At 36.1% G+C, this 11,183-nt stretch overlaps 1 protein-coding gene across 2 annotated transcripts in view; it reads left to right on the forward strand.

Moving 5' to 3' along the window:
- LOC106872838 (uncharacterized) overlaps window positions 1–11,183 on the forward strand; it is a 38,600-nt gene that overhangs the window by 5,241 nt on the left and 22,176 nt on the right. The window contains exons 2-3 of one of the 2 annotated variants that reach the window (XM_052973565.1): window positions 2,290–2,331; window positions 11,091–11,171. In XM_052973565.1, coding sequence (XP_052829525.1) covers window positions 2,290–2,331; window positions 11,091–11,171 — 123 coding nt within the window. The remainder of the gene's footprint in view (window positions 1–2,289; window positions 2,332–11,090; window positions 11,172–11,183) is intronic. The other variant, XM_014919971.2, reaches the window with a different exon arrangement.

An 11,183-nucleotide genomic window follows, 5' to 3' on the forward strand; every position in this document is an offset into this window, starting at 1 on the left:
ACAGTGTATATATATATATATATATATATACATATATATATATATATATTGTCCCACCTATGCATGAACTTTAAACGATGATGGTGATAAAGTGACACCCCATTCTTGACATATTGAATGTTTTATTTCTCTCTTAAAGCTGCTAGGTGTAGTATATCTCTGTACACTTAAACTCTATGCAACTTAATTGAAACTGTACTGCCATTTTTTTTTAAAGAATGGTTTATCATTCTTTCAGGAATTTCCAATCACCATCATCATTTGGCATCTGTGTTCCATGCTGGCATGGGCTGAACTGTTTTGATGATCCAATGGCCCAAGGACTGCATTATTGTGTGCCATAGTCTTGCTCTTGCATGGTTTCAATGGATGGATACTCTTCCTAATACCTGCAACCACTTTACAATATGCAGTGGATGCTTTTTTTCATACCACCAGCACTAGTGAGGTGGCTATACTGCTTGCAATACTATGAACCCATTGATAATCAGCTTTAATGATAGGAGATGAAGAAATAAAGCTTTAATCCTTCATCTCCTAGCATAAAAGGTATTACATATTCATCATCATTATCATGAATAAATCGTTCTTGAGAGTTACTGCTTTCTTAGCTTTGTAAGAGGTGTTATGTCTTGCTTATAAATTCTATTTGTAGCATGGTTTCTATGGCTAGATTCTCTTCCTATCATCAACCACCTTACAGTATGTACTAGGTGCATTTAATCTTAGCACTAGCACTAGAGAAGTTACAATGTTCCTGATAAGACTGAAAAGTCCTACATTCTCTTCTTTCTGTGATCTGTATTAGAGGATTGTCTCATCCTTAGCAAGACTAAAGAGACATCTCTCTTTTCTTTGTTGTCTCTACATTCGTTCTTTATGTTTTGCACACAACTGAATGAGAAGAGAGTGAGAGACAAGTGTTTTAAAGAGCGGTAGACAGGTTATGATATTGGTAAGGAGCTTGTATAGAAACAGTATTAGTGGTGTGGTGGTGGTAGGAGTGTTTTAAGAATGCGTGTGAGAGGAATAATAACCACGGAAAGACCAAGATGATGCAGTTTAATGTTACAATCCAATGTTTCAGCTTCATCAGAGAGTAGAAGTGTGGACAGACAATTTCTCCTATGTTGGCAGTGTGATAAGTTGTCAAATACATAGTGATGTGAACAGCGGAGTTGTCAAAGGAGTGTGTATGTGCAAATGTGATGATAAGAAACAGTTGTCCCACCAAGAAGGTTTGGTTATACAGTGCAATACTTCTCTGAATGGTTTTACATGACAGTGAACTATGGAAAATGTCAGCTAGACATTCTACTAATGAAACCTATAGAAATCCTCAAAGTTACTTGGTGAAATAGAATTGTAAGTGAAGAAGAAATTTTTCTTCAAAGCTTATTCCAGCTGCTGTAAAACCTCATAGTACTGTGTTGGTTTCACCTAGTGGGGGGTTTTATTTTGTGCTTTTCAGCCACTCTGCATGCAATGATGACAATGATATGAACACTAGAAAATGGCCAGTCAAAGGACACCTGATACCAGATATTTCATAGAGATCTCAAATGGTTGAGAACCAGTTGAACAGGAGCAAGAAAGAACTCGCAGATTCCAGTCTTGTTGCTTGTTGCCTTATGTATCTCAATAAATGGGAGGAAGTAAGTCAAATGTGAGAGAGTGTAATGGATAAAAATGATGATGGGTGATGTTAAAGTGAAGGTAAGAGGAGAGGAAGCAATGAGTGTGAGAGTGATTTAATACAGAGATCCAATGCAGTACTGTTCCTTGTTACATGAGTGATGTGATGGGAGGTGTGAAAGAGTAATGAAGAGGTGGGGAGAATGATATGCATGTATATGTATCTGTATATCTATATATTTATTTATTCCATTATTAGTTTCACCCAGAGGCTGTGGCCATTCTGGGGCAATGGAAATGATCCAAATATAGATTGCATCACCACCCTTGTTTTAATGATTCCCCACCCCCATGTTTACTTGGAACAAGTAACCAATTTGCTGGTGGGATTCACTTTCTTGAAATTTGTCTTCACCATTTAGTCCCATGTTTTCCTTGATATCTTTCTCTCTTCTACAGGTTCTATTCTCTTGGAGTGCCCAACACCTCTGTTATTATCCTCACACATCACATATCTATACAGGCACAATCTCTCTTGCACACTACATCTGATTCCCCTTATACCTACTTTTTCTTTGTGCATGTTGTTCATGCACATTAACATTACACATCCAGTTGAGCATTTATCATCCTTGTTTCTTTTCAATATTTCAGTGTGGAAGAACAAAAATACTGCAACAAAATACAGTTCATAAAGTATCTATTTTTTGCTATTCTTCTCACCCTTTCCTGATATACATACAGAAAGAAGATATTCACATGCATACATGATAAATGCCTGGGCAGTTTCTGTCCCAAGTTTCATGCAAAGGATGTGGGCCGTGTGATAAGTTGCCATAAGTGCATAGAAAATGGTGTGAACAGCAGAATTGTCAAAGGAGTGTATGTGTTTTTGTGGCAATGAGAAGCAGTTTGGTTACATAGTGCAATAGTTCTCTGAATGGTTCTGCATGGCAATGAAATATGGAAAATATTGGTTCAGTCTGAGACTAGCAGAAGAATAATGCTTGCCAGAGTTGCTACACAGTTGAATCAAACTCAGAGCTGGGTGGTTGTCGAAGCAACTTGTTAAACATACAGCCATATATACATTAACTGATATTTTTCATGTCACTTCTTTCTTTAAAATATTGTACTTCCTTGTATTCAATATTCAATTTGTCCATTGTGTATTATTGCAAGACTTGTGTACAATATACAAGGCAAGCAAGTGAAAGGTCTGACTTGGTATAAAGCAACATATGTTAGACTTGTTTTCAAGTATTATCTTTCATGCAGAGATAGAAACACTTCATCAAGAGAACTGACAAATCTTTGAATATTTAACATATCAAACTTTAGATACATTATGGTGAAATGTTTGTTGTGATATTTGATTGTAGCTTGCCAATATCAAAATTTGCTTTCATCCTTTTTATGGTCAGATTAGCAGTCTAGCGTGGTGGATTGTTGGAATTGCTGTAGTATCTGATGATCTGAATTGCAATGTTCATTTTGTCTCTTTTGTATTCTGAGTTCTATCACCCTGTTTCATGCCACCAACATGATCTTTGGGTAACTTTAGAAGAATTCACTCTGTTACTAGCATTTGGGCCATATGTCCAGTTTGAGGATACCTTGCTCATTTCCTCCTAGTAGTCTTTGAAGCCCTAAATGTAATAGTTATCACTCTGCAGAGACATGTGTCTACCTACTAGTTAAGTCATTGCTACTGATGACCAGCTACACTTATACATCTAATGTTTTCATTCTGTATTAACTTCCTTTCTGTCAGAGATCCTAATACATGTAATTCAAGACATCCACTATATTGAAGACCTTTTCCCTGTGGCTTCTTAGCTTTTGTGCTCCTAACTGTTTGCTAATAACTTAACTGTTTAGCATTTTAAAATGACCGTATTTGGCCTAAATATTTTACCTGTTTTGTGTTCAAACTAATCAAATCCAGCCTCTTCTTTCTACTTAATCAGCAATGCCCTTTTAAAATTAAACCATCACATCATTGAAATCTTAAAGCTACGAGATAATACATGATTAATTAAAAACAATGTGAATAAATAAGCATTACATTTGACATAGTAATTTGAATGTTAGAGGGTTAAGAGGTTAACTTTCATGGGTATCTAAAATATAGAATGTGTAATACTAATCTTTATCAACAGCTAATAGTGCACTCACTTTTTGTAGTTCTTAATCATTGCACAACCATCTATAACTTCCTCAAACCACGGGACTGATAGCCAACCTATTTATTTGTAAACCATGTCATCGAATGTGATATCTCTTTATTTTTGTACCTTATCACTAATATATTTTCACACCTGAATATCATGACCCTTATATTTTGTATTGAAATTCTTCAAAATTAAACAAGGGTAAATACAGTAGATTTGTTTCACAACTTCCTGCACATGTTTTTGTGATCATTGCAATCAGTATTCAGAGAATCATTCTCTTCATTTCTGTTGGGTCAAAAAACAAAACTTCAGGAATTTATATTCTGTGGATAATGTTTTTGAATTTTTCTTTTTTTATCAGTCAAATTTTATGTGGGTTGGGGCACAAGTTTCTTATTTAATATTTTGTTAGAATTTAAGGTAACAAGCTGGCAAAATTGTTAACTTGCTGGGCGAAATGCTTAGCAGCATTTTGTCTGTCTTCATGTTCTGTACACAAATTCTACTGAGATCGACTTTCATCTTTTGGGGTTGATAAAATAAATACTAGTCAAGTTAGGAGTCGATGTAATTGACTTAACCCTTCCCTGATATTGCTGGCCTTGCACCAACAATTTGAAATCAGTATTTTGTTAGAATTTGCCAATATGTTAGGGTCTGCTCTGTTCCTGTGAAGATCATTTCCCAATACTCATCTTAAAATCCTTGGATAATTAGATATTCAAATAAACCCCTGGATTAAATATGACATGATATTTATAATTTTTGAATGAAAACAAGAAATAAACAAAACACTACGAATTAATTGTAAATTTTCCAACTGGAAATATATTAATTATCCTTGACTTGTATATACATGCACACTTGTATTTCTAGACATACTCGTGTTCTTACTTGCATGCACATGCACACAGTGGGGTACTGGAGTACTTCTGTAGAGTTCAACTATTCTACTCACAAGGCATTGTGAGTAGAATAGCGAAAGGTTGTAACAGATGCCCAAGGAGCTATGTGTTCAGATAGAACTTGAAACTGTTCAGTAACTGAATGTTTCTATCACTCCATCCTTCATCACATGTCTCTATTGCTATCATTTATGCATCCCACTCAATAAAGAGGCTGGCAATTGAACAGAGATGTGGAATTGTGAGATCCTTTTAGTCATGTTGAGGGCATGACTGCCTCTCTAATGCTGGTATCATGAAAAATAACACTGTAGTGTAGTTGGCATCCAGCTGTAGAAACCAACCCCAAAACAAAACCCAAATGAGCTTATGCTCCTTCAATCCATTTAAGTAAGCAGTACCCCTGAATATGTGCTCACTTCAAATGGGGTTACCATCCAACCAACAACAACATGGAAAGCAGATATAAAATGATTGATGTATGTGTGTGTACACATATATGTGAGCACATAAATGCAGAACAAGGTAGAATAAAAAGTAGTGTTTGTTCAAGCTGATAAATTTCACTGTCTGGTCAGTTATGTGAAACTAACAGTTTGTAGAATTTCTCGGCTTCAGTATAACACTATACCTATCATTATATGTACTGTAAAAACCAATGTAATTTACACATTTTTTTTTTTTTGCAAAAATAAAAATAAATTTTAGGGGTGCATAAATTACATGAGTAGATCTTTTCCAGAATTGTTTAAAAAATTTTTTTGTTGAAAAGAGACATACAAAATATGAACATTCATACTGGAAGTTTGACTCATTTAATGCCTGAATAGGTTTTTACAGAAAAAATAAGGGCTTAAATATAATGAAGTTGACTTTTATGCTGGATGGTATAACGCTTACTTTTTTTGTGTGAATTTACTAAAACCATTAAATGGTCAACTACTTTTTGAAGTCTGACATTCGTGCTGGTAAACACGGTCCAGGCCATATTTTACTTGGTTGAGTGAAGTGTTATCCAAGCTGATGTTTATTGGTAATTAAACTTAATTTGCAACACCTGTGAGTATTTATCAGCTTTGTTTTTGTTGATAATTCTTGACAACTTTTCCTGTGATCGTCATTTGAGATTTAGCAGTATGCTAATGATCGGACATAATCTCTTGTGGGCAAGAAATGTAAAATAAAGTATATTATAAACAACACAAACACTTTATAATTCAACAGCTTATAATGTGATACCTGTTAAACAGAAATTATTTTTATTTAATGAAAATTTAATAAAATCTAATCATAAGTAAATGAAATTATGCTAAATGCAACTAAACTGAAAACCTTTTCCCCCTAGCCATATTGGTAGTTCTGAAAACTTTTGGGTGCGAATTTTACATGAGTAGAAGGTTTTTTTTTAAACAATTTTCATGCATAAATTACACAGGTGTGCAAATTACATGGGTTTTTATTGGTATATAATTTTTATTAGTTGTAGAGCTACATAAGTGACTCAAAAGCTGAGAGTTTAGTGTAAAGTATTTATCAAACTATGTAAGTAGTATGCATAAAGCTGTGGTTCCTTGACTATTAACCTTACAACCAATAAATAAATTTGCTCCACTTTGTGTACTGAATTCTATTTCCTCTATTTGTAGCACTTAACCCATCTGTTTGTCTGTCTAAACATGTATGCACTGCAGTGTCATGTATCCATGAAGCCAGCAGACAGCTGTGCTATGCACATATGCAAACCACAAATGACAGGCGGACAACATTACACCTTACTGTGTGTTATGTACATAAGACAGCAGACTGCAATGTCATGCACACACTCAAGTCTCCTACAACTCTGCACTGCCTACATTAAAGACTACAGGAGGTTTAAGCATGTGTATAACAGCAAACTGCTGTACCATGCAGTCACTTAGGCTTCCTACAGGTTCCAGTGTCTTCACATAAATATTGGAATGATTTAGTTTGCTTAATGGTTGTTAGTTAGCCATGGGTCAATATTGATATGACACATCTGTATTTTATTCAGAGAAAGTATATCTTTAGCTATATTATGTAATGTATTTTTGAGGGAAATTTGGCTGTTTTTTCTAACGTGTTGGATGACAGTGTGCAAACTTGTGTGCTTAGAATATTCTTTTAGCCCTGGGTAGGCTCTGATCCATAAGCCTTATAAAAAAATCCTCCAACCATGACTATTGCACTTGTTAAAGATATCTACAACTGATCCATGCAACATGTTATTGTGTGATGGTTTTGGAATTTTGCCTTCTAGCGAGTTAAGTAACCATTAAGTTGCCCTCATTAACTCAATTATATCCTTTTATCTTTTACTTGCTTCAGTTATTGCACTGCAGTTATGCTGAGGCACTGCTTTAAAGGGTTAAATCAACCTCAGTACTTATTTTTTATATCGGGTTTCTTTGCCAAACTGCCAAGGTATGGAGACATAGATAAACACACACACACATGATGAACTTCCACACAGTTTTCATCTACCAAATTCACTCAGAAAGCATTGATTGTCTTGAGGCTATAGCATAAGATAACCTGCCTAAGTGCTGCAAAGTGGGACTGAACCAAAAAACCGAGTGCTTGCAAAGTATACTTCTTAATGACACAGTCATGCCTGCACCTCGAGGACTGTACCAAGCTCTATTATCTGTTTTGGCATTGTTTTTATGGCAGGATGCCCTTTCTAACACCAACTATGTTAGTGTGGACTGGATGCTTTTTATGTGATACCAACACTAACAAGATCTGCTTTGACATGGTTTTTACGGTTGGATGCCCTTCCCACACCAACCACTTTACAGATGGACTGGGTGGTTTTTAAGTGACACCAACACTGGTGAGGTCTGCTTTGGTATGGTTTTTTATGGTTAGATGCCCTTCCAAATGCCAACCACTTTACAGAGTGGACTGGATTTTACATGGCATCAGCAACAGTAAGTCACCAAGTAACTTTGCAACACAAAAATCCTTTTAGCGGTAGTTTGGTATTGAAGTGGTTTTGTGTCAGTTGAGAGGTTCAAGTATGACAGGGACAGAAACTGGGGTCTTGCTGTAGAAGAAATACATGTTTACCCCAGTTGAAAGGAGAGAGAACAAGAGAGGTGGTGGTGATATTGTGCTATAATTTCTTGTCTCTAACACCCAACAATATTGGCAGATGTTTGGCTGCTATTAATATAGCACGAGGTTCAATAACTGTGAAGCTAGCATGTTGAATTGTTGGTCATTTATTGGTAAGTTTGTCATTTCAGATACACTCAAAGATCCTTTCTGTAAGTCACAGCTTCCATTCTTGCTTCGCGGTCAAGGTGTTTACATTATATTTTCAAAAGCAAACAAACTACGGACCACTATATGAAAGCATCTATGACCAAATAATGCTTTGTTTTAAATGGTTGTATAGTTTCAAGGATATATACTACCCTCTCTGCCCATAACCTGGTAGAACATCCAGCTGAAGGGAGAAAGTATTGCATCAGCACTTGGATGGTACTCATTTTCAACTGAGTACACTGGAGCAATGTAAAACGAAGTGCCTTATTCAAGGAAACAGTATGCTGCCCAATCTGGGAATTGAATCCATACAGATACAACATGGTAACCACTAAGCCATAGTAAAAATAAGTTCATCAGGAAAGAAAAGTTGCTCCTATGCAAAGACTGACATTTTCTAAGTTATGTAAAGACGTTTTGTTTTATAAAGCTTTTCATTTTTAATACTAACAGTAACAAGATATACTATTGGTAGTATTAAACATTATTCTCACTGAAATAAATGCTTAATGTTAATATCATCATCATTTAATGTCTTGTTTCATGCTGCCATGGGTTGAGTGGTTTGGCAGGATCCGATGGGCCCAAAGACTGCAGTGTACTTCAGTGTCTGCTTTGGCATGGTTTCTATGGTTGATTGCACTTCCTAATACCAACTACTCAACAGTTTGTATTGGGTGTTTTTTTTTTTCTTGCCACCAGCAATTGGTGAAATTACGATGTAGCTTGCAAGATTATGAATCCTGAGCAGGAGGGGGAACTTTATGCATGGAGAATAAAGAGTATAGAGGGATAAAGTACAAAGGAAAAGGGCCAAAGCAGAACAGGTTTCTTGCTGTAGAGGAGTGACATGACTATTCAGATTTCTATATTTTAAAGATAAGATATCCTGTACATTATTTATATTATTTACGTTGGACGGATATGTATCCTCCTCTTGTTTGTTGTTACCGCAACATTGTACTCTTTACTCTTTTACATGTTTGTCATTTGACTGTGGCCATGCTGGAGCACCACCTTTAGTCGAGCAAATTGACCCCGGGACTTATTCTTTGGAAGCCTAGTACTTAGTCTATCGGTCTCTTTTGCCGAACCGCTAAGTTACGGGGACGTAAACACACCAGCATCGGTTGTCAAGCGATGCTGGGGGGACAGACATATACACACACATATATATATATATACATATATATGATGGGCTTCTTTCAGTTTCCGTCTACCAAATCCACTCACAAGGCTTTGGTCGGCCCAAGGCTATAGTAGAAGACACTTGCCCAAAGTGCCATGCAGTGGGAATGAACCCGGAACCATGTGGTTGGTAAGCATGGGTATGTTGTTTTTTTTTTTTTTTCCATCATGCCACCAGCAATTGGTAAAGTTATGATGTAGCTTGCAAGATTATGAACCTTGAGTGGGTACGGGAACTTTATGCTTGGAGAATAAAGAATATAGGGGTGGGGTCAAGAACGAAAGGAAAGGGCCAGAGTAGAACAGGTTTCTTGCTGTAGAGGAGTGACTCTTACACAGAATAAATCAGCCGAAACATTGTGGTAACAATAAACAAAATGAGGATACATATCCGTTCAATGTAAATAATGTATGACTATTCACATTTTAGAAGAGAGGTGGTTGAGTGGGAAATGGAAAGTGATATAAATAGTGATGAAGTGTCAGGGTATGAGCTGGGTAGGAATGAGTGGGGCAGTGGTGCCAGGAGTGAGTGGGTGAAATAAGAGATATCTGATAGTGTAGGGCAGCAGAATGGAAATGATGAATACTAACATTGAGATTTACTTTTTGGTAACATTATTCATTAACCTCACTGACATTAATGTTTAAGGCTAACATTTAGTAGTTATAGGGTATGTGGCATTAGACATTAATCTTAGTGATTGACCGTTTCTTTGCTCTCGTCATAACTAAGTTCAGTTTCAAGAAAGTGGGCAGGGTTTACTTATAACAGCCTTTGCTGGTATGCAATATTTTGTTTGTCAATGGTTCTACAGGAACAGTCAGTCTACATATTTATGGTGGTGCTAAAGACACTCAAGGATTTGTTGCTTGTTGTTACTAAACTTTGTGTCAGCTCTGATTGAGCAGACCTTGTTCCAGTTGTGACTGTATAAATGCTTACTGACACACTGATACGTTTGAAGTATTATTCTCTAACTCAGGGGTTTTCAAACTTTTTGACTTGCGGGCCCCTTTATATTTCAGGCTTTACCTTAGGGACCCCCTTATAAATGCTTATGAAATTTATACATAAATATTTGCTTAAAATAACATATTTTTACATTTATTTATTTAACAGATAGGTTTATTGTCAATTAAAAGATTTCGATTAAAAAACATATATAAAATCAAATTGCCCATAAAAAGTATTTGCTGTCCGCGGACCACAGTTTGAAAACCCCTGCTCTAACTGATTCTCAAGTATTATAAGAATATATGAACTGGGTATGGCGGTGGTGTTGTTTAATCCTCGGGCAGCTGATTCAACAGAGGTACATCCAGTCTTTTTTTTTGTTCAAGGATTGTGTGTTTATAGTTTCTTTAATATCCTCTGCTTTTGAAGACAGTGTGATTTTGAGGGATGATTAGTTGCTATTTCTTGTTTGTTGAGTTACCACACAGATTCTCTTGTAGGATTGTGTATGTCATTTAGGCACAGATCATCCATGATTGAGCAAACTAATGATCAGATGTATTCTGCTTGTGACCATGCTGTCTGTTTAGGTACATCAATGTCTACATTATCCCGATGGTCCTTTCCTTCTACAATAGTAAGGTGTGATTTGATGACAAATTTGGTTGCTATTTTTAACTGGTACATGAACCCTCTAGCAATGGTTTGGTACGAAAGGTACATGTTTGCAGAAAGAGAAAATACCCTATTGTATATGAAATATGTCCTGTGCTTATTCCAGCACATATATTATTGATTCCAAATGGGTAAAACCACTCAATACCAACTAACATTTAGTGTGGTAGTGGGCACTGAAATCTAAAATCAGTGTTTTGCTCATTAAAAAAGCTAAATTGTAACTGGTTATTGATTTTTGGTCTCTTGAAACTATTCCAGGAATGATCCAAAACCTTCATGTAGCTGCTCTCCTCGGCGACCAAAGAGAAGAGGAACAGATATGTATGAAGAAACAGATATGTAAGCTTTGTA

The sequence above is a fragment of the Octopus bimaculoides genome, chromosome 16 (assembly GCF_001194135.2).
Source record: "Octopus bimaculoides isolate UCB-OBI-ISO-001 chromosome 16, ASM119413v2, whole genome shotgun sequence".
In the NCBI taxonomy this organism is placed as follows: domain Eukaryota; kingdom Metazoa; phylum Mollusca; class Cephalopoda; order Octopoda; family Octopodidae; genus Octopus; species Octopus bimaculoides.